The 23,649-nt window shown below is 34.9% G+C and overlaps 1 protein-coding gene across 9 annotated transcripts; it reads left to right on the forward strand.

The window, feature by feature from the left end:
- Positions 1-1,413: 1,413 nt before the first annotated feature.
- LOC107877268 (agamous-like MADS-box protein AGL104) lies at positions 1,414-23,036 on the forward strand. 9 transcript variants are annotated; one of them, XR_007057700.1, is made up of 10 exons: positions 1,415-2,088; positions 2,220-2,270; positions 2,380-2,398; positions 2,491-2,743; positions 2,833-2,894; positions 3,020-3,119; positions 3,211-3,261; positions 3,342-3,381; positions 3,537-3,663; positions 22,851-23,036. XR_007057700.1 is itself a non-coding variant. In XM_047415334.1 (10 exons), the coding sequence occupies exons 4-10, from the start codon at positions 2,534-2,536 to the stop codon at positions 3,560-3,562; spliced, it is 306 nt and encodes a 101-aa protein (XP_047271290.1). In that variant the 5' UTR covers positions 1,417-2,088; positions 2,220-2,270; positions 2,380-2,398; positions 2,491-2,533; the 3' UTR covers positions 3,563-3,788. The 9 variants fall into 9 exon arrangements, 7 of the variants coding, with proteins under 7 accessions (XP_047271292.1, XP_047271286.1, XP_047271287.1 ...); XR_007057699.1 differs by lacking the exon at positions 22,851-23,036 and adding an exon at positions 10,916-12,433; XM_047415334.1 differs by lacking the exon at positions 22,851-23,036 and having other exon boundaries at positions 1,417-2,088; positions 2,491-2,553; positions 2,737-2,743; positions 3,537-3,788.
- The last annotated feature ends 613 nt before the right edge of the window (positions 23,037-23,649 follow it).

Below are 23,649 nucleotides of genomic sequence, written 5' to 3' on the forward strand. Positions count from 1 at the left end.
TTTGGACAATAAAATTCATATTTTCTAGTTGACATATTTTATATTCTAATATAATTAAATAAGATAATATATATTACATAATAAAATAACAAACCATGCAAGTGTTTAGATGGAAACAGTACTAAAAATGTTGAAATAACGGAGCCCTATCTTAGAAGTAATAATTTGATTAAAAAAGGTACATTGTAGCTCTTGTATTTAGAGCAATTTAGTCAAGGTTAAAGTAGATTGAGTATTTATTAAAAAAAAATCAATTAGGGCATTCTTTTCTTCCAATATACTAAAAATATATTGAGTATTTATTCCGTAGATTACTTACTTATTTAAGATCCTTCTTTTTATTCAATTAGTTAACTAAAAAAAGGAGCAGTCCAGTGCACTAAGACTTCCGTTATATGTGAAACTCATTGAAGAGTTAAACCACAAGGATTTAAGTACGCTATCTTACCCTGTACTCAATTAGGAAACTTTTTTTAATGGTAAAAAATACTTAAAATATTTTATAACTTTTTCAAAAAAAAAAAATATATAACTTTTGTTGTAAAATGAGGCCCCAAAATTGAGGGGCCTAAAGCCTTGGCTTTAGAGGCTTTGCCCAAAAGCCGCCCCTGAGCATGAAATGTGTGAGTTAAGCGCATGATTTGCGTTTGAACCCTACAACAAAAAAAGCGTGGCATTTAAATTGAGAAGGGTAGAGACATTTTATCCCAAGAGTCTCTAACCACGTGTCTTTGGTCCTCGTGGATTTCTCAGTTGCTAAAAAAAGAACAAAATATATGGATATAAAAAATTTTCATGGAAGCTGTGAACATATATTTTATTGTTAGGTCAAGGGTTAAGCTGATAGACGAGTGGGGATGAAGTTGATGAGCCAAGTGATATGGCCTATCTTTTCCTATAACTTTTTTATTGTAGTTAAATTATTAAGTATCATGTTTCATCATTAGTTGGGAGCATGGACATGATATGTGTTCTAATGATGTATTGTTTTAGTTCTGTCTAATGTGATCTTCCCATACACCTTATACTTCTCTTGAGATATGTTAAACTTATAAGATATAGCCTTTGAAATGCGAGAAAAGGTAATAAATAGGACTTGTCTGATATCATTACTGGAAAGATAGAGCTTTGGAGTTTCCAAAAGGGAGGCTTTTAATTTTCTCTGTCTTCTATTGTATAAACCACTGACGCATCATGTCCTTGGCTATAGAGGACATGATCCTTTAATGATTGCCTAGCACTAATTGTCTAGCATGCTGCCGGATGAATGGTACTTATGGTTAGTTTCTTAAGTCGCATAGATATTGGCTTTAACGATTTAAGAAGCTAGCAGGACCTAGATAAATTCTCTTCAGGGTAAATATTCTTTTTCCGGATTCACAATATGGGGGCAAATTAAGTGATAAATAATTATTGAGAAGTGAGAACAGGGAACATTGGAAATATGAGTCTGTTGGTAAACGTATTCATTTATTGAAAATGGAAAAAATCGAAAGAGGAAAATGAAAAAACTAAAGTACCTTGTTTCCATTCGGCAGTTTACAGCCCACGGATTTCTGTTCATTAATTGTGTGGGTGCAGGTTACTTGTCTGTGGATGTGTGCAGCTACCCCGAAAAAAATCAAGTGTTGACTTAAGATTGGTAATAGATAACAGGATTATCCCCGAAGTTGTTTTCTTCAAAAAATCTTTCTCTATCTGATTCAGTATTAGATTTTCTATTACTTGCAACTAATGAAATCTGGAAAAAACTTATTCAATGCTTTGACTTAGACTAGCATGTCGATGCATTAAATGCTTTGACCCAATTCATGCTTTTTTTCTTTTCTGTTGTTCTATATATTTCTCAGTTCCTTGACGATTGACCTTGCATAAAACTTCAGGTTCTAGTTTGCATCCTTCCATGGGTCGCAATAAGTGTGTGATGGAGAAAATTGAAGATCCAACATCCCGTCAACGGACCTACTCAAAGTGCAAAGATAGTTTTGTTAAGAAGGCAAAAGCGTTGGCTACTTTATGTGACACAGATGTTGCTTTTTTAATGTTTTCTCCAACCGGTCAAGTGACCAGCTATTCTAGCAGAGGAAGGTAATATGATTTCAAGAATTAGACTTTTTGAATGTGATATGTCTTTTCCAACCGGTCAAGTAATTTCTATGAATAAAATTTCAAGAGTGATCTTTTTGAATGTGATATGCTTTTTTTTTGGGGTTGTTTAGTGTTGAGGATGTCATGCTCCGTATTGTGAACAATCCTGTACTGAACAGGGGGTATGTTTATTTCAATATGCCAAATCCATGAATTAGACTTTGCCAGTTCTATGTAACTGACTATCTCAAATGTTTGTTTTGGTTGTCCCACTCCATATGATTGTTGAAGACCCATTTCAAATGAACAGGTATTAAGTTTTACACATCTTTTACTGATCGCTAGCCTCTACCGGCAATCCCTTGGAGTTTCATCTGACCTTTAACATGCCTTTCGTTGCAGCATCTGAGGCAGAGTCTCACACAAGTCAAAATATGAAGGACAAATGGTTGAAAAGATTGCTGTGTATGCCACTCTCCTTTTGCACTCCTTTTATATGTATTAATCTATTAGTTCATCAGAATGCATACGTGACTACTCTCTTTGATTTCCTTTTTCCCTTTTCTGCTTGATATTTTTCTACGTGATTAAAAATATTTGTCTTTTTGCTGGGTGTTTTACTATGCTGATTAATGGTACGTACTTCAGTGTTGAGGTAAGATCTGATGCCAGTAATTATGAGCTTATATTTGTTATTACTCCAAGATCATAAATTGACATATTGTTTATGTATTTCCATATTAGGCTCATGAGGCTGAGCTTATGAAGCTCAATCAACGAGTACGTGAAGCACAAGAGAAAATAAGGTTGAAAAGTTCCTCACCTCTCTTTCCTTCCCGTCTCCATTCTAACCTGCATCTCTTTTTTTTTTTTATATTCTAAAGATTTCCATTTTTTAAGGAATAATGATTTTTTCCCTTGGACCGGGCAGGTATTATGAACCACAAGTGGAGAATATCAGCTCAGTCCAAGAAGCTGATGCATACCAGAAGTTCCTTACGAGTGCTATGGAACAGATACAGCGATCACAAGTGAGCATATCTATTTCTCCCAAAAAATTACCAGTTGTTTAGTTGAGGAGTTAGGACTGGCATGATCATACTTTTGTTCTCATTTTACCAGGAAAGACTCTTGGGCTGCGAAGGATTTGTCCAGGGAATTGAAAATGTCGTGGTAAAGTAATTTTAAGCTGAACAAAATTATCGTTTTTGATTGTATACGCAAAGTAACTGTTTTAGCATTATAATTTCTAGGTGGCTTCTGTCAACACAGTGGATACGACTTATGCTGCAGGTAATCGATCAGCATATTCACATTCATATAGTTGAGATCGGCTATATGAATCCCGACTTCATTTTTATCTCATTCGGTGAACTCTATAGCCACTATTTTTATTTTCAAATACTTTCATGTTACTCTACTGAAATCATGGTTCTCTGGATTTGTAGGAACCAGTACGGGTTACATGTTGTGAGGATACAGACTGGATCACGACCGAGCATTAGCTTCTGGGGTCGAACAGTTGCAGCAGGAACTATAATATACTAGTCCTTGCGTTAAGAACTTCGTAGAAAGGTATGAATGTAATAATGTTGCATTTATCTATTATTAGTGCAACTTTTAGAGTTCTTGTATGACATCAAACATAGATATTGTGTTTGAAATGGAAACCTATTTGGCTTTGTTGTTTTATTTGGTAATATTTGTATCCTCCTAGTTCGTAAGTTTTTTGAATTTCCTGCAACCTTGAAATTTGAAGCTAGAGCTTCGATAAAAAGTGATATTATTTGTTTTACTTTTTTTTTGGTCCATTATTTTCAAAAAAGAATGTGTTTTTCTTTTTTAAACAACTCTTTCATTCCAAGTTTTCAAATGTATGACACGTTTAATAATACCAGATAAAAAAATATTTTGGTACATTCGATATATTTTTAATTTAATATCACGCAATTCAAAAGTTATACTTTCATAAACTTTGAGTCAAGTTAAAATCAGACAAACGAAATAAAACGAAGGAGACTCCTTTCTACTTATACATCTTTATTTACATTTTTACTATTTTTGAATTATCAATGAAGAAACAAATTGAAACTAAAGGAGTCACTATAAAAAAAAAATGGACAGGATCAGAGAACTATTTGTGTATAAGAAAATCTGTCAAATTCTTCAAACTTTTTTTAACAATTTTAACATACTTTTATATAGTATTGAATATGTAAATATTACTTTTGGGAAAGAAAAAATTAAGAAATTGATGATCAATATTACGATAAGAACTAAAATGCTGAAGGTTATTAATGAACTCCATTTCTTTAAGACATAAAGAGTAATGAACTCGCAACAAAAAAAGGGACAAATTGCATTTCAGGTTCAAGCAGAATATAATTGATAAATATCTCATAATACAGACAAGTTGATTTGTTTACATGTATGGAGAAGATTATTGATTGTTAAAACCATGGTTTTTTGTAATGCCTCGAAAATTTTAAGTTAAGATAAGCATTCTTCGTAGCTCCTATTAACATAGGGACTGGAAGTGGAATGAAACGTATGATACACGCATATTCATATGTCTGTTCCATAAAAAGGTTTTGAATTCTTAATTAATTGTTTTTGATTCACCGTATCTTACCTCTTTTGAAAGGAGTCAATAAAAAGTAAAAATATGGACTAACTTAAACTAAATTAAAACTTAAATCGAATTTTCTATTCTTATTTTTTCCCTATCTCGATAATGTTTTATTTTAGTATTATAAACTGCGTATTATAAAGAATTCATTTTGGACAATAGATGTATTTCACATCTAACAATAACTAACAATGAGGAATTTTATAATGGCAGTTCCAAAAAAATTCACTTCGAGATAAAAAAAACGTATTCGTAAAAATATTTGGAAAAGGAAACGCAGAGATTTCTACTTTTACCTAAGTTTTAGGATAAAGTCTCAAGTGTGAGAAGTATTTTGGATGTGAATTAAGGTCCAACTCAACTGTTAATGTGAGGCATTTTAATATTAGAAATATTTTATAAATTGATTTGACTCTTTTAAATGACAGTGAGATTTCATAATAATGTTGGGACGTGGGAGTTACTGCATGGGGTTACTGCTGCTTCATTTTTCTTCTTTACGAGTATTTCTTTCAATTGTTAAAGTTTGGTAGTAAGTGTAGTATTACTCATCAGTTGCACTCCAATTTGTGCCTTTAACTTCTATCCTTGCATGTTTGTAGTAGACATGCAACAGCTTTTACTCCCACTTTACTCCTATTTGTTTTATTACAATTATTTTTGTGTGTTAGTGGTAAAAATATGGGCATAAATTTTTTATAACTTTTGTAACTTCTATCTTTATTCTCTTCTTTACTCTTGTAATTCTTGTAATCTAAAGACCATTGATCTTCCCTCTTTACTATCACCATTCATCCTTATTCAATACAAGGATGAATATCTCACCTATAAACAGTGTGGTTGAAACACCTAGGCTTTGGACCCTTAGAGAATCTCCTAAGTTTGAGTTTCTGGACAAGGTACGACGTAAAGGTGCAAGTCGTATGCTAGGGTACGGTTAGGGTCCCTCCTGTTGTATGATGGTCAGTGTAGGTTGGTTGCATTCTGTCCAGAGTACGGTTAGGTCTCTTCCTAGTCGTATGATAGGGTACGAGGTGTATGTTAATTGCCACGTCGTATGATGCCCTAAACTTAGCCTAGTGCATTCTGTCTAGGGTACGGGTCATAGGGTACTTCTCGTATGTTAGGATATGATTTAGCCTAGTGTGGTCGTATGTTAGGCAGTATGGAGGTCAAAGATGAGGCCTAGGGTACGGTTTAGGGGAGTTGGTCGTACCCTCTTGCGAGCAAGTTTTCAGCTTTTAAGCTGAGGGAATTCCAGACATTTCTCAACCCCAAAACCTTAAATCCTCCTTAAATCACCCTGTGATTTCTCATAACTCACATGGAAGGATCAAAACACTCCACATACTCTCTCTAAACACTCTTTTGAAAATAGGGGCTAGGGTTTCTACAAGTGTTCATCTAGAGGCTCAAGAGTCAAGTTTCTCTCTACGAATCTTTGTGAATAAGGCATGTGACTCTTCCTTCATTATTAGTTCATAAATATCATGTGTTTTAAAGTGTGATTTCAATTCTTAAGTGGTGGTTTTTGGAAACCAAAATTGAGGGTTTTGTTGCATATGCGATTGAGTATTGTTTACTCTTAGTTTAACTTGTGTTTATAAATGTTTTTGGTGATGGTTTACACATGTGAGTGCTTGGTATTTGTGGTTTAACAATGGGGTCATGGGTTACCCTAAACTTGGTGGTTTTTACTTTGATTTTGGTCTTGATAATAGCATGCCCTCAAGGTGTTTGAGAAAATGCCTAACAGAATAAACTAGTCATATGATGAATTGGGTTTGACACTAATGTTTGGTATAAGAATACTAATGAAGGATGAATTATTTTGTAAAGGTCTTGATGACCATAAATTGAATTGAAATGTGTTTTGAACTAAGGCATTAGCCTAATGAATATGAATGGTTGGTAAACGATTTTGTGAAGGCCTTGTTGGCCATTTAATGATACAAATGATAACCTTGGTGGTTTAGTAGGTTAAAAGGGTTTGAGTCCCTAAACATTAAATTGATTTATGTCTCTATTTGATAATGGGTCCGAGTCCCTAAATGTTGAGTTGAATTGATGGATTTGCATAGACAACGGGTTAGAGTCCCAAAGTTGAATGATAATGGTCATGACCTTGATATATGCTTGCAAGTGGGGGATGCTATGATGATACCTACGGGATGCCTTTGTGTAAGTAATTGGCTTAATGGTTGTGCATGTGAAATGATGGTCTTAAATTGGGCTTTAAAGCGGGGTGTGTAGCTAGGCCGTGAAAGTGGAGTCCAAAGGACTAGCACTGGAAACTGTGTTAGGCGATGCGGGTGTCTTATCACCAGGTGGTTTGATTTCTTTGAATGAATATATGAATGGGAGGTTCAAGTCCCCCATGTTGTATATATGCAACGCCCTGAATCTGATACCCAAAATGCTATGCGGTGCTCATGACCCCGATGGATCACAAGCTAACCCATGACTGATATTTGTAAACTGACCACTGATTAATAGTAATAATATCATAAATATGGAAACATGAACTGAAAGTCTATAAGGTTCAATACTAGTACATAACTGAAAAATATGGTATAAAATACCAAAACAATTGAGATAATTGTCTGAACATACTGTAGTCTGAAAGCCTCTAAACTGTCTGAATAAGGACTTGATGGGACATGTCCCCAACTAACTCCAACTACAGAAATAAACTGAAAACTAAAATAGTAATGTGATCATCATGTCTTCGAAGGATGAGGACTCACTGCTAACTCTGATCGCTGAACTGGGATGCTACTGGTTCTCTGGAGCTCGTATTTCTAAACCTATGGTATAAGACACCATAGTGCAAATGCGTTAGTACTTTGAATGTACTGGTATGCAAGTGTGGTAGCTGAATACAATAGGTTCATATTCATGAACAATACTTACTGACTGACTAACATGAACGTGAGAATACATGCATGCATACGTAACTTTAATAGAGATCATGATAGGACTGAATACTGAGTTTTGACTACTGAGTCTACTGACATTGGCATCTGAGTAACTGATGAGTGAGAAAATAATACTATATTACTGAATACTGAGGGACTGATACTATGTTACTGATACATGGATAACGGTCTCTGATAGTTCTGATTATGAATAACTGGTCTGGTTGACTATATCTGACAGTCCTGAAGCTGAATGCTAATAATATAATTTCTGATAACTGATATAACTGATAACATGAGTGACTATATCTGACAGTCCTGAATCTGATGAAACTAGCTGAGTTTCGTACTGTATCTAAGTAACTGAATCTGAGATCAGTCCTATCTAGTGGGTGATCTCTAAATCTGGTAATACCGTTACTGATTGACCATAGTTGAGATCAGCCCTGTCTAGTGAGTGATCCCGGAGTCTATTTATAATGATAAGGAGTGACTGTATGTGACAGTCCTAAATCTATATTACTGAGCTGAATTAACTGTATCTGACAGTTCTGATTCTGTAACTAAAACTATAGGATGTATTCATCTAAATGACATGCCCCATACTAAGCTAACTGGGGCCCAACCTGTAACCCAGCTGGAAGGGTGTCAGTACCGTGCCACTGGTAAAGACAAGTGCTATGGAGTCAGTCCTAATCTAACGGGTGACCTCTGGGATCAGTCTTATATATTTAAATGCGCTAACAGGTGATCCCTGAGTATATCAGTCCTATCTAACGGGTGACATCTCATACCTTCGCTGGCTATATAGTTCTAGAACTTAGGGATTGCTTCTAGGAATCTCAGTCCTATCTAGCGGGTGAGTCCCCATCCCTAGAATCGCTCGGTGCTGAATCCTACTCCCATCTGAAAGATACTGAACTGATAACTAAACTGAGCTGATTAACTAAACTGAACTGATACTAGTGGTATTGCCTAGTGAAGCTAAACTAAATTTACTGAGTTCCATTGACTGACAGAATGTACTGAGTTATGAGGACTGACTGAGAATACGAAAGTTACTAAGATTACTGAGCTACTAAAATCACTGAGATTTTTTAGATTTCCTGAGTCATATGACTGAATGGGTTCTATGGATCATATCTTGACTTAGGAGATCGTGAAAACATGACATGGCTCTAGGCACATAGCAAGTACCCCCAAGACTCGATAAGAAGAAACTGACATAGTATGGCTTACTTGAACACATGACCAACAACACAATTCATAATTCATATATTGAAGCACTTCATCAAACTTGTGATATGCATAAGCTTGTACATACATGGGGATTTCATGATATCATACTAGTTGGGCATTGTTCCTTCATCTAGGCCTTTAATCATACACATGGTAGGCATAGCACATGCAGACAACATTATACAATAATTAATCATCATGATTCATCTCTAATTTCATCATCCTAGGGTTTATTTATAGGTTCACATGAATATACATCTATACAAATCAATTCCATATAAAATTGATCACCCAACATGGATTTGAATTCAATTGATCGTTCTCAACATAAACAAAACAAATCCAACATGAAATTTATAAAGAAATCCATAAACTTAAACTTAGAAAAGAGATTCTCCGGCTTCATGGATGAAAGGAGTCCATGAATGAACACTACGGATACCTTAGTTCGTGATTTCGTGAAGATTGACGGTGAAAACTTCTTGAATTTGAATCCCCAATAGAACCCTAGCTTGTTCTTGAGAGAAACTTGAGAGAAACTAGTATATTTTGGGTGAAGAATGACTAAATCACGTTTTATTGAGTTTAAATAGGGGTAGAAAATTGACCCTTTTAACCCTTGGATGCGTCTTTAATTTCAAATAAAATTTCCTAATTTTCATCCTTGGCGCGATGCGCCACTATCGCGCCAAGTCACTGGAAAGTGACAATAGGAAACTGCACGATGGCACGATGCAGAGCTATCGCGTTACCACCTTTTCTATGACCTGGAAGTTTGGCACGATGTGCCACTATTGTGGAGCAACACTGAAAATTGACAATTTTCATTTGAGCTATCTCCGTGATGCGATGAAGGCTCAGGTGATACACTGTCTCACTAAAAATGCTCTAACTCTTCACCCGGGTGCCAGATTTGGGCGAATTTGGTATCGGTGGAAATCTTATTTGATTCCCCACATGATAAAAATTGAAAATATTGAAAATACCACGTGTAAAAAAGTGGATTCATCTTTCAAAAAAAGCTTCTAATATTTTTGGAAAACCTTTAAAGCTAGGAAAAGTACAGGGTATTACAATACATTGATGCTATGTCACCTTGATTATGCCAAGAGGTTAGAATACCCCACATAGGAATATAAAATTATGGTTATTCTCTGGTTCATGCGGCTACACACACTGAGGCTCTTCCATCTAGGGAAGAGCTGGACCCATATATCCCGTGGGTACTTTGTTCTTTGACGGCTATGATACACAACCCAGGTTAATGTTTTCAAAGTTAATGCTAATCTTGTTCCCTACCCCAACATGGTATATATTTATAGGTATGTATTGCATTGGGTATATGTATTGGTTGAATAGTTTTGAACTGTTGGCACTATTTTATCCTTACCCTTGAGTTACATGCTAGTGCTCCAACCGCTAACCCTCTTCGATGCTGTATCCCCACGTGATGCATATGTTGCTCATATTCCTATACCTCATACTCTATGATTTGACTCGAGATCAGCTTGTGGTAACTTGAGTGGTGAGTTTGCATACTTCGAAAGGCTCTATTTTTTCTTTAAGTTTTCTTATGTCTTTGTTGGTCTAGACTTGGATATTATTTTGGCTATGGTCGAGGGCATGTCCCACCAGATATTCTTGAGTTATTTTAGAGGCTTTACATAGACAAATTGTGGACTTGGGTATGTTATGTTATGGTATAGATATGATTGTGGTTATTATCTTGACTACATTGTGGTTGTTGATTGGTTGGATTGGATAGTGAGGTGATCTCCGATCCCTGTTGGACTTGAGATGCCAATTACGATACGGCCCTGGTATAGGTCTTGTCAAGTTGGCATCAGAGCCTACGTTCATGGTCAGTTGGGTGTCCACAAATTCATGTCTAGTAGAGTCTCTTTATGAGTGTGTAGCATGCCACACTTATAAGAGAGGGGCTACGAGAAATTTAGGAATGTTTCACTTTCTTGTTATCTTACTTTGAGCTTTAAAGTTTAAGGTCTTGGATTCTTCTGATTCTTGTTTGTTTGTCTTTCAGATATGCCTCCAAGAGAATTTAATGTTCAAGTTAGCACCACTGTCCTAACTGGGGATAATGTACTTCTGAAGTCCAGACTCGGTCAAGGGTCGTTGCATTTGACTATCCTCATAGGGTTTCACCTGTCCCCACTAATCCTACTTTTGAGAGTGATACTCATACTCACTCATCTCAAGGGGAGGCGACTAATTCTGAGTTTCGTCACTCCATTACTCTGTTGACCTAGTTGGTTGCTTCTCAGTTCGAGCGTGGTGTTCCTATCACTTTATTTTTTGAGGCCATAAGAATTGGCCAGTTCATGAGATTGCATCCTCCTATGTTTACGGGTACTAAGGTTGAGGAGGATCCTCGAGATTTTATTGATGAAATGGAGAAGATTCTCTGTATTATGCATGCTTCATAGGTTTAAAGTGTTGAGTTTGCTGCCTATCAATTGAAAGATGTGGCGTACCAGTGGTATGAAGAGTGGGAAAAATCGAGGGGTGAAGATGCTAGTTTCTTCTTGTGGGAGGATTTTTGTAGTGCTTTTTTGGACCGCTTCTTTTCTCAGGAGTTAAGGAAAAAAAAGTGGAAGAGATTAAGAATTTGAGGCAGGGTAGGATGTCTGTTAAGGAGTATGCATTGAAATTTCATTAGTTGTCTAGGTATGCTTCTGAGTTGGTTTCTAGCATGAGGGCTAGAATGCGTAAGTCTGTTAGGAGTTGTCTCGTGAGTTGATCCTCAATATTAAGGCTTCTTTGTTGATAAAATACATGGACATCTCAAGATTGGTTGTGTACATGTAACAAGTGGAGGAAGAAAAGAAGAAATAGGTTGAGTTTAGTGTGAGGCAAGGAAAAAAATTTAGGCCTTCAAAGAAAGGTGGTAAAAATGGTGGTAAGTGGCCAAAGAAGAAGTGAGGGAGTTCTAGTTCTTTCTCTATGGCTAGTGCTCCTTACTCAAAGTCGTCGGGTGATCGTCGGTCTCAGTATCATGGTGGTTCTAGGAACAAGGTGCCTAATCTCAGGCTAGTGAGGCTCAGTCGGCTCCATCCCACCCTTCTTATAGATTTTATGGGCGGTCTCACCGTGGTATATATTCGGAAGGGAAGAAACAAGTATTTTTATCATGGTCAGATTGGTCATATACAGTGTGACTATCGTGTTTGGATGACTTCTAGGGCAAACAAGGTTTCGGTTGCCTCTTCATCTGCTCCTGCACCAAATGGTGCCATTTTTGCATCTTCTTCTTCTTCTGGTACCAACACTGGCCGTGATTATATGCTCTTGCATCTCTCTATGATTCTGAGGCATCTCCCGATGTAGTGACTGTTATATTAAAACTTTTTTCCTATGATGTGTATTATTCACTTGATCTAGGGTCCACTCTTTCTTATGTGACCCCATTTGTGGCCGTGTATTTTGGTTTTGGTCCTGAGTGTCTCTCAGTTTTTTTTTCTGTTTCTACCCTGGTAAGAGACTGTATAGTTGTTAAAAAAGTCTATAAGGGGTGTGTGGTAGCTGTTGGTAGTAGAGAAACTCTTGTGGATTTGATAGAGTTAGATATGGTTGACTTTGATGTTATATTGGAGATGGATTGGCTGCATTCGTGCTATGCTTCCTTAGATTGTCAGACCCATACAATCATGTTTAAATTCCCTAATGAGCCGGTCATTGTATGGGAAGGGGGTTCTCTGGTGCCTAAGGGGAGGTTCATCTCATATCTTAAAGCCCGAAAATTGATTTTGAAAGGGTGTTTGTATCATTTGGTCTGGGTTGAAGATTCTAACTTAGAAGGTCCTTCTCTAGAATTCTTATTGTGGTTAATGAGTTTCTCGAGTTTTTCTCTGATGATTTTCCTAGTATTACTCTCTATAGGGAAATTGATTTTAGGATTGATCTTATTTCGGATACTCATCCTATCTCTATCCCTTCTTATAGAATGGCTCTGACTGAGTTCAAGGAGCTTAAGGAGTAATTGAAAGATCTCTTAGATAAAGGTTTTATTCATCCTAATGTGTCGCCTTGAGGTTCTTCTGTATTGTTCGTGCGTAAGAAAGTTGGTTCCCTTCGGATGTGTATTGATCATCATCAATTGAATAAGGTGACCATAAAGAATAAATATCCTCTTCCTAGAATCGATGATTTTTTTATCAGTTTTAGGGTGTTAAGTGTTTCTCTAAGATTAACCTTAGGTCAATTATCATCAGATTAAGGTTAGGCAGGTGGATATCCCTAAGACTTCTTTTAAGACTCGAAATGGTCACTATGAGTTCCTTGTTATGTCCTTTGGGTTGACCAATGCTCCTGCAACGCTCGTGGATTTGATGAATAGGTTCTTTCATCAGTTTTTGGATTTATTTGTCATTGTCTTCATTGATGGCATCTAGGTCTACTTTAAGAGTGGGGCAGATCATGCTGATCACCTCTATATTGTGTTGCAAACCTTGAAGAATCAACGTTTGTATACCAAGTTCTCAAAGTGTAAGTTTTGATTGAAGGCTATGACTTTTCTTGGTCATGTTATCTCTAGTGAAGGGATCATAGTGGATCCATAAAATGTTTCAGTGGTTAACAAGTGATCTAGACCCGCAACTTCAACTGATATTTGGAGTTTCTTAGGTTTAGTCAGTTACTAAATGATGTTTGTGGAAAGTTTTTTTACTATAGCCGCCCCATTAACTAATGACCCAGAAGAAGGTCAAGTTCTTATGGTCGGATACGTGTGATGATAGTTTTGAGAAATTAAAGGATAAATTAACTTGAGCTCCAGTTTTGACCCTGCTCGAGGGTAATAATTGCTTCGTAGTTTATAGTGATGTTTCTCGTGTTGGGCTTGGTTATGTGTTGATGCAATATGATAGGGTAGTGGATTATGCTTCTAGGTAGTTGAAAGTTCATAAGAAGAACTACCCTACTCATGATTTGGAGTTGTTGGCTGTGGTATTTGCATTGAAGATTTAGCGACACTATCTCTATGGGGTTTATGTTGGCTTATTTTCTAATCATAAGAGCCTGCAATATGTGTTTGCTTAGAAATAGTTAAATCTTAGGAAAAGAAGGTGGCTTGAGTTTCCGAAGGACTATGATATGAGTATTTATTATCATCCAGGTAAAGCTAATGTAGTTGTCGATGCTCTTAGCAGGTTATCCATGGGGAGTCTAGCTTATGTGGATGAGTATAAGCGGGAGTTAGAGAAAGAATTCAACATTTGGCTAGTCTTGGAGTTCATCTCATAGACTCTGGGGATGGTGGTGTATTTGTGCATCAGGTATCGCAGTCGTCCCTTGTTGAAACAAAGGAAAAATAAATGTTGGATCCTGATTTGATGAAGATTAAGGGGAATGTTGGTCAGTAAAGGGTTGTTGACTTTGTGATTGGTGGTGATGGTATCCTGAGGTGCCAAGGTAGGCTATGTGTTCCCGACGTAGATGGATTGGGGAAAAATATTTTGGCCGAAGCTCATGGATCTCGTTATGCTATTCATCTCGGTTCCACGAAGATGTATCACGATCTTAAGGAGTTTTATTGGTGGAAGAATATAAAAGGAGATGTGACTAACTATGTAAAGAAATGTATGGTTTGTCAACAAGTGAAAGCTGAGCACATGAGACTTGGGGGGTTTGTACAAAGAAATAGAGTTGCCCGAATGGAAGTGAAAGGTGATTAATATGAATTTCGTTATCGGTATTCCTCGGTCTCAGAATCAATGTGATTCTATTTGGTCATTGCAAATAGAATGACCAAGTCCGCTGACTTCTTGCCAGTAGGACTAGTTATTCAGCGGAGAGTTATGCTAATTTGTATTTTGTGGAGATTGTGAAGTTGCATGGTGCTCCAGTTTCTATCATTTTGGATTGTGGTACACCATTCTCATCTCAATTTTGGACGTCATTTCAGAAAGGTTTGGGAACTAGTGTGTGCCTTAGTACTACTTTCCACCCGCAGTTGGATGGACAAGCGGAGAGGGCCATTCAGACATTGAAAGTTATGCTTCGTGCATGTGTGATTGATTATGGTGGTAGTTGGTACGACCATTTTCCTTTGATTGAATTTGCCTAGAACAATAGTTACCACTTTAGCATTGGCATGTCTCCTTTTAAGGCAATGTATGGTAGGAGATATTGTTCTCCTATTGGGTGCTATGAAGTTGGTGAGGGTAAGTTGTTTGGCCCTGATTTGGTTCTCCAAGCCTTGGAAAAGGTGAAGGTGATTCGTGATAGGTTGAAAGCTTCTCAAAGTCGCCAAAAGTCCTATGCGGATGTGAGGTATAGGGATTTGGGGTTTAATGTTGGCGATTGGGTATTCCTAAAGGTATCTCCTATGAAGGGAGTGATTTGGTTTGGAAAAAAAGGGAAGCTTAGTCCCCAGTATGTTGGTCCCTACTTGGTTTTGAAGAGGGTTGGTAAAGTTGCCTGTGAGTTGGAGGTTCCCCTTAGTTTTAGCTTTATTCATCTGATTTTCCATGTCTCTAAATTGAGGAAATATGTGGGTGATCCTTCATCGGTTATTTCTTTGAAAGGATTGGGTATCTCAGATTCCTTATCTTATTAGGTAGTTCCAATGGAGATCTTGGATCGTCAAATTTGTCGGTTATGAAAGAAGGATGTGTCTTCGCTAAAGGTTCTTTGGAGGAACCTAGGTTGAGAAGCTACTTGGGAAGCGGAAGAGTACATGAAGTCCAATTATCCGCATTTGTTCCCCGTTCCGAAAACTCGTGCTTGAGGTATGTGTTGATTTTTTATCTTTGTTGTATGTCTTTGTTTTCTAACTTGATTAAAGGTTATCTTGATGTATAATGATATGTTAATTCGTGTTTGTGTAAGTCGTATGCTAGGGTACGATTAGGATCCCTTCTTTCGTATGATGGCCAGTGTAGGTTAGTTGCATTCTGTCCAAGTTACGGTTAGGCCTTTCCTTAGTCGTATGATAGGGTACGAGGTGTATGTTGCAAAGTCGTATGATGCCCTAAACTTAGCCTAGTGCATTCTATCTAGGGTATGGGTCATAGGGTAATTCTCATATGTTAAGATACGAGTTAGACTGGTGTGGTTGTATGTTGGGAAGGGCAGTAGGATTTTCTAGATTTAGACTACCAATTGTGTGATAAATTGAATTAGCTTTCCATCGATACCAATTTCATCTAAATTCGATTCTCGGTTGAGAAGTTAGCATTTTAAGTAAGGCAGTATGCCAGCTGGGCGAGCACCGCATTGCTTTGAAGGTAAAAATAACAATCATCAAATTCCAGTGGCCCTCTATGATAGCCCTGCATCGCGGAGAAGCCTTATTTCCTATTTGTTCATTTTTAGTGGCTCACCGCGATGGTGGCGCGTCACGGCAATAGCCCAAATGACAAATCAGTAGAGCATCACGATAGCTCCGCATCGCGGAGAACTTCCAGTTCTCAATTGTCCAATTTCCAATGAGCCACCGCGATAGTGGCGCGTCGCAGTGGCATGTTAAATCGAGATTTTTGTTCCCTTTTTCTAGTTTCGATTACGATTTCAAAAGGGAACTTTGGTAAATTCTCAAGCCCCCAATTCATGATTAACACAAGATTTAGCCCATTCTTAAGCACTTTATACAATTTTCATTCATTCTCTCTCAAAGAAAAATGCTAGAGTTCAAGCTTCTTCTCCAAGAAATCAAATTCCTCCATTGTTTCTTCAAGAAAGCACAAAATTGAGGATTCCTAAGACAAGATAATCAAGAATTCATCTTCAAGAACTCAAATAGGAATAAAATATTCAAGATTTTTCATCTAATCATTAATTAAGGTATGTAGGATTCATGAACAAGGATATTCTTCCATCCTTTGCCCAAACTAAGTTTTAATTACAATTTCAAATGATTTTGAATGATTATACATGAGTTTTAAATTAGGATTCATACCCATTATTGTCAATTCAAAGATTATGAGATTTCAAGTGATTTAAAAGTTGAATTGCATGTTTATTTTCATATTTTCATGCCAATTGTAGTAAATTCCAGGATTTGATTTGAATTATCATTGTTTTATTATCAAGCATGATTATTATGATGTTTTGACATAAGATTGATGCATGGGTTACTATCCCAAGATTGAATGTTATAATTTTAAGAAAGATTATGCTTTAAGCATTAGATGATCAGTTTATTTTCAGATTTTCAGTAAAGATTTGATCTTTTGATCATCAGATAAGATTCAGAATCCACTTTACAGATTTATTATAGATTACAAAAAATATATTAGCTTTATTTACAGATTGACTCAGATAAATGCATAATTGGTTTTGAAACGAACCCTTATACTAGTTTTAAAGTGGATTTCCAACAAAATGAGCGTGGATTAAAGAGAGTAGTATTTAGCATCGAGCGGGAAGTGTGGGAATAGCGTGCCCTAGTTTCCACAAAACTAAGTAGCCAACATAGGTACAGATTATCAGATTATTCCACTTCTATGTGGATGACAGTTACAGATGTGATCACTTAGCTCATGTTATACTCCTTGGCAAGAGTATGACACTTCTCCCCATCGTGAGGTTTTTCCCATAGGAGAACAAGACATTGGAATTCATGTTAGCTCACATAGTTTATGTCGGTTAGAAGAACCTCCCTTCAGATAAAGTATTCCCTACAGACTACAGATAACAGAAAAGAATAACCGAAAAACTTTTAGAAAACTAAGTGTAAAGGCTCACAATTTTATTCAGATTATGCTTTACAAAAACATATTAGTTATAGATTTCAGCTTTAAGTTTTCAGACATAGAAGTGAGTCCTTTCTACACTTAGACAGTATGATTTAAATATAGAGTATTAGCACAACTTTCAGAACTAAATATTATGACTTACTAGATTTATAAAGTATGATTTACTTCTTATGATTTCATATTTTAGTATTTTAGATATTTCAGCTTATGTGAGTCATTTACATTTAGCATGCATTGTTTTACAAATTATGATAATGAGATGATATTTTACTTATGCATTCCACCCTCATATACTCAGCAAATCCTCAAAGTACTGATCCACATATACGTCTATGTGTTATGTTGAAAAGATTTTGGGAGTGGATCCTTTAAAATCTAAAATTATAAAAGGTGAATAAGGGCCCGTTCACCAATCATGTGATATGTTGAAACATGCATCAATAAGATGATCATATGTACATTTATTTTCAACCTGCAGTTTGACATTCATAAAGTTGCTTACTCAATAAAATTGAGTTAAAAGCATAACTTTCAAATTGTATAATCAAGACAATTCATGTTGATGATGATGGTTTGGCATTGAATGCCTTCGATAAATAGCTTTACCATTGCTAATGAGAACAAAATATTCATGTGTTGATTTGAAATATTATATACAAAAGTATTTGTATGCATCAAAATAATAAATTATGATTAATTTTCCCTCAAAGTTGGTTCTGAGTCAAGAACCACACATCGTCCATCTAATAATTTTGATGTGTGGTAAACAATTAATGAATATACCATGATGCAAAAAGATGAATTCCTCAAAGATTTTCTAACATAAAGGGATATTAGAAGCAACTATGAAATATGTTAGGAATTATCATAAATCCTCATTCAAAAGATAATTCAAGTCAAATGCCCAAAAGTATCTGTTGACTCAAATTTAATCTCATATTTAAGTTGCAAGTGCTCCTATTTTGTGTCCCAAAAGGACAAAGTCTACGTATTCATGAAATGTGGTAGACCAACCGATTTCAAATGAAATAATCTTTGAAAATATTAAGGAGCAAATAATCAAAATAAAAAGGCAATGTGCTCTTGAAGAGCCTACGACATAACACTTCATAAAACCCTATGAGAGGTTCAGGTACCTGAAAATAATGAAGTGATGAGATCTCAAAATTTTATGTCACACTGTGAACCGATACAAAATAATATATCATCAATAATATCTATGATACAATATTGACACAATAATGTAAAAGACGATGAGGATTTATTTAAGCATGCTGACGTAGAAGCATTTATCAAGTAAAATGAAAGGATGCAGCTTGGTAAGCATAACACTTATTTGATTTGCAGTCCAAACACTAGAAGATGTCATAAACAAAATATTGGATATTGTCACTTGACAAAAATCTATATGAAAATCCCTAAAGGATTGAAAATGCTTGAAGCTTATAAAGTTTTTGGAAAACTTATTTATTATTCTTATAAGGGACAAATTGGTGGTTTGAATATTATTGAAACTCTTGGAGAGTTTTTAAAAGCAATAAATTATTTGTTGTAATGAAAAATATACCAATTTGGATTGGTTATGAAGTACCATATCTTAATGCAATTGGTACACTAATGTATCTTGCAACTACTACAAGGCCTGATATAGCCTTTTCAGTTAATCTGTTACCAAGGTATAGTTCTGCTCCTACTAGGAGATATTAGAATGGGATCAAACACATATTACAGTATCTAAAAGAGACTATTGATATGGGCTTATTTTATTCTAAAGATTACAGTCCCGATCTTGTTGGTTATGCTGATGTTGGGTACTTATCTGACACGCATAAAGCTCGGTGCCAAACTGGATATGTGTTCATATATGGTGGTACTGCCATATCTTGGAGATATACAAAACAGTCTATCATAGACACTTCATCGAACCATATTGAGATAATAGCTATTCATGAAGCAAGCCGAGAATGTGTGTGGTTGTACATCTCATTTGAGAAAAATGTGATTTGAAATATGAAAAAGTACCAACGACTTTATATGAAGATAATGCAGCATGCATAGCACAACTTAAGGAGGGATTCATAAAAGGAGATAGAACGAAGCATATTTCGCCAAAGATTTTCTATACACATAAGCTCCAAAAGAATGGTGATATTAATGTACAACAGATTCTTTCGAGTGACAATATGGCTGATTTATTCACCAAGTATCTTCTAACTGCAACTTTCAAGAAGATGGTGCACAAGATCGGGATGCAAAGGTACAAGGATGTTCTCATTAGGGGGAGTTAATACGCGTTGTACTCTTTTTCCCTTATGAGGTTTTGTCCCACTGGTTTTCCTTGTAAGGTTTTTAATGAGGTATCCTATATGTGTATTATTAGAGATGTGTACTCTTTATCCTTCACTAGATTTTTTTTCTCGCTGGATTTTTTCTAGTAAGGTTTAACGAGACACATGATCTATCTAGACATTCAGGGGGGTGTTATGAATGTATTTACATTATACTGAATGTCGGTCAAGAATATAGCTAAGATCTATCAAGATCTAGTTGGTATCTATCAGGATTGAATTATCTATCTTTTAGAGAGAAACTAGGAGTAATTTCTACTATAAATAGAGGGGTTTATTCATTGTAAATCATCCTCAAGGAATCCAAGAGAATCCTCAAGAGAAATAATAATCACTCTTTCTCTCTTCTCTATACTTCTTCTTTACTTTATATATATCATAACAGGATGTTGAATTTAGTGTGAAATGAATTTGAAATGATATTGGTTCTCAAAAAATTATACAATGGTCCAAAGAGTTCTTAGCGAGAAAACTATTGGCTCACCTTTTTTCTATTATGAAAATGTTAATCTACCTCAAAGTGTAAATGTGACGGCATTAAGAAACATATGTATGAGTTTGAGCCTAAGTTTGTTAACTTACAGATTTTTTTTTTCATTACTACAAGAAAAAGAGGATATCTTCATAATCAGCCAATCGAAAATAGTTATTTTGCCTGTAAACATTCATTGAGAATGCAAGATTGATCGATAAGATCAAAAAATTTGTGGAGAAATTTGATAGTGAGCCACATGTGGAAACACAAAAGTATGTTCTTATCATTGCAATAAGTGAAATTTGGGCAGGTTGGGAGAAACAAAGTTGCCCTGTTGGAGCTTCGATAAAGTTGAAATGCTATTGAGATTTCCAAAGAAACATAGTAGGGGAGGTGATATAAATAGGATTAATAGATAAAATTCGCTTGGTAACCCATTTCAAGTTATCCTAAATCTTCTTTGTTATGATTTTTACTACATACTATATTCAAGTCTTATTTTGTTCTCCCTTTGGCCCTTACCTTTTGTTAAAAGTAAGCCTATTTTTAGTTGTCTCAGTAAGTTAATAATAATTAGATTTTCCTTGATTATATATAGTAAACTTTAATTCATTCATTAAGGTCCATTTCAATTAACCATGAATTCAAATTTTTGTTTTAAATGGATTCAAATGACTTACTCGGTTACAATGACCATCAAGTGATCACTTCAATTCAACATCTTTTTTTGGTGACTTTTTGTTTGACTTGTGAGCTATAAATCTCTCCTTTATTACCATGAATTGCCTTGAACCATTTTACCTTGAAACTTGGAATCATCAATCATTCAAATGGTAGGCTTATTTTATCCACACATATAACATGTCTTTTCTAATGAGAGAGTGTGGACTCACAGAAAAAATTTTCCTCAATTGTTGTGCTGAGTATTCGTTTGTCAAAGTCTTTTAGATTGTCTTCTAAGTTAATATTAAAAGAGTATGCTGAATTTTGGAGAGACACACATATTATGTAAAATATCTTCAAGAACAACGTCACTTGACATGCCTCAAACTATGAAAATTCTCAACAAATCTTTGCAAATAATATTTTCCATAAGATTTCTAACATCCATTCCCCATAAATTTGAGTTGAGAAACGAATCTTTTATTGATTTACACAATTTATTTTCTGTCAGAATAATTTTTAGCATTATGGTCGAGTCAATGTTTGTATTATGTTGACATAGTGAAAATATATTTTTAAGGGAAACTTACATAAATCCTTATTAGTTTACCCTTAATTACTAAAAATCACCATATTTTTTTCAAAATCTCCTAAAATCCCAACATTTTATCTCTGGTGATATAAGTTAACAACAATAGATACATACTGTTGATACATGTATCTAATTTACTGTAGCAGATAACTTTCCATAAAATCAGCATTAAAGCTAACTAATTAAGGGAAAAAGCAAAATCAAATCCCATGATTAGTGAGAATCCGATTATTACTTTATTTTTTAAAAACATAAAGTCTCTTCTAAAATCTTTTAGAAATTGACAAATGTTAATTCTTCTTGTTCATACAAAGCATACCATTTTTTTTATGTGTTAATTTCATTTGTTTGACATGAATATGTCTGTGTTTTTATGTCATTTCAGTATTTGGGTTAACGAAATCGAGTATGTTGGTTATAAGAGTGATGGAGTTATGGTCAGTGAACATGTTACTTATGAAAAAATGATTTCCACAATTACGGTAGAACTTGAAATCAACGAACCAATGAAAAAAATAGAAGCTCGTTACATTGTTTGGGGTAATGCTTGTCCGTTGTTCATTAGGAACCAAATGATTGTGAAGTATATTAAAAGATCTGACAAGAAAAGGTATGTTAATTTATTTATTTTTTGCAGGTGTTGCTAATTTTGTGTATGTTAATTGAAATTTGTATTCAATGTTTGGGTGATGAATAATTTACAGATTTTGTTTGTGTTTTTATGTTATTATCACAGAGATACATTTTCTTCTGGAAACGATACATTTTGCTAATCTTGTATCTCAATTTATGAAGTTTTGGTTAATTATGTTTGTTGTTGTGTGTTAGTTTCACACATATATCAGAAATGTCCTAGAAACATATAAATAATGTAGATACATGTTAATTTACTAGATACATGTTGAACTAGTTACATGCATAGATTCATTTTCTTCTGAAAATGATACATTGTGCTCATGGCGTATGTCAGTTTAGAAAGTTATGTTAAATTTTGTTTCTTGTTGTGTTTTATTTTTGCATATAAATGAAAAATGTCCCTGATACATATAAATGTCTTACATACATGTTGTTACATTTATAAATACATGTTATACAATTATTCACTGCTATTAATGAATGTAGAAATCATTGTTTTTCATATTTATTAAGATAAATTATTTGAACTTTTGTTTTCATTGATTCAGCTATATCCTACAAAGCTGTACGGAGGATTGTGTTTGGATCTTTCAAGATTCATGTCGTTGGGGAACAAAACTATTTAAAGTAGATTATTCGAAGATGTTCACACATGCCCGTTGAAAGACCGTATTTTTATGCAACTTCAACCTACAGTGGGATTTGTTAGTGATTTTGTAAAATTTGTAATAATGGTAAAATATAATTGTATCATGTAAAATATGTATTTTATTAACTAGATACATTTAATTTTGTAAGATGTTTTTCAGTTAATTTTTTAGATAAAAAAATTTTTAGTTACAAGTTTAAATACTCACTTCTATAATATAATATGTCATTAGTTTTTTGATATAGTACCATTAATTTGTGCTATAATGTGTTATTTTTTTTACAGACAACAGGTATTAGTTTGTAGAAAACAATGTTGGACATTCTAAATAATGTAATATTGTGAAGGTTAATACCATTAAATTCCAATTTATGTTTCATTATATTAGATTCATATGATTGTAATTTATTATAAAATATGTATCTAATACGATGTCGTTATAAAGTGCAAGAACAACGTATTTTGATACATAAATATATCTGAAATGATTTGACATTGCATTATAATGGGTAACAAAATAAAATAATTTTATCATTAAAACAACATAATGTATGAGTACCTAAGATTACCAACCTCATCAAAAAATCATTAAAGTTTCTATCAACTTCCTAATTTTTGTAATATCCAACACGCAAACAAACTTGTATAATGACTTCGTAGATTCAATGGCCTCTATTAAGTATTAACTTGTATAGCGT

This window comes from Capsicum annuum, chromosome 7, assembly GCF_002878395.1.
Source record: "Capsicum annuum cultivar UCD-10X-F1 chromosome 7, UCD10Xv1.1, whole genome shotgun sequence".
Taxonomy (NCBI): Eukaryota; Viridiplantae; Streptophyta; class Magnoliopsida; order Solanales; family Solanaceae; genus Capsicum; species Capsicum annuum.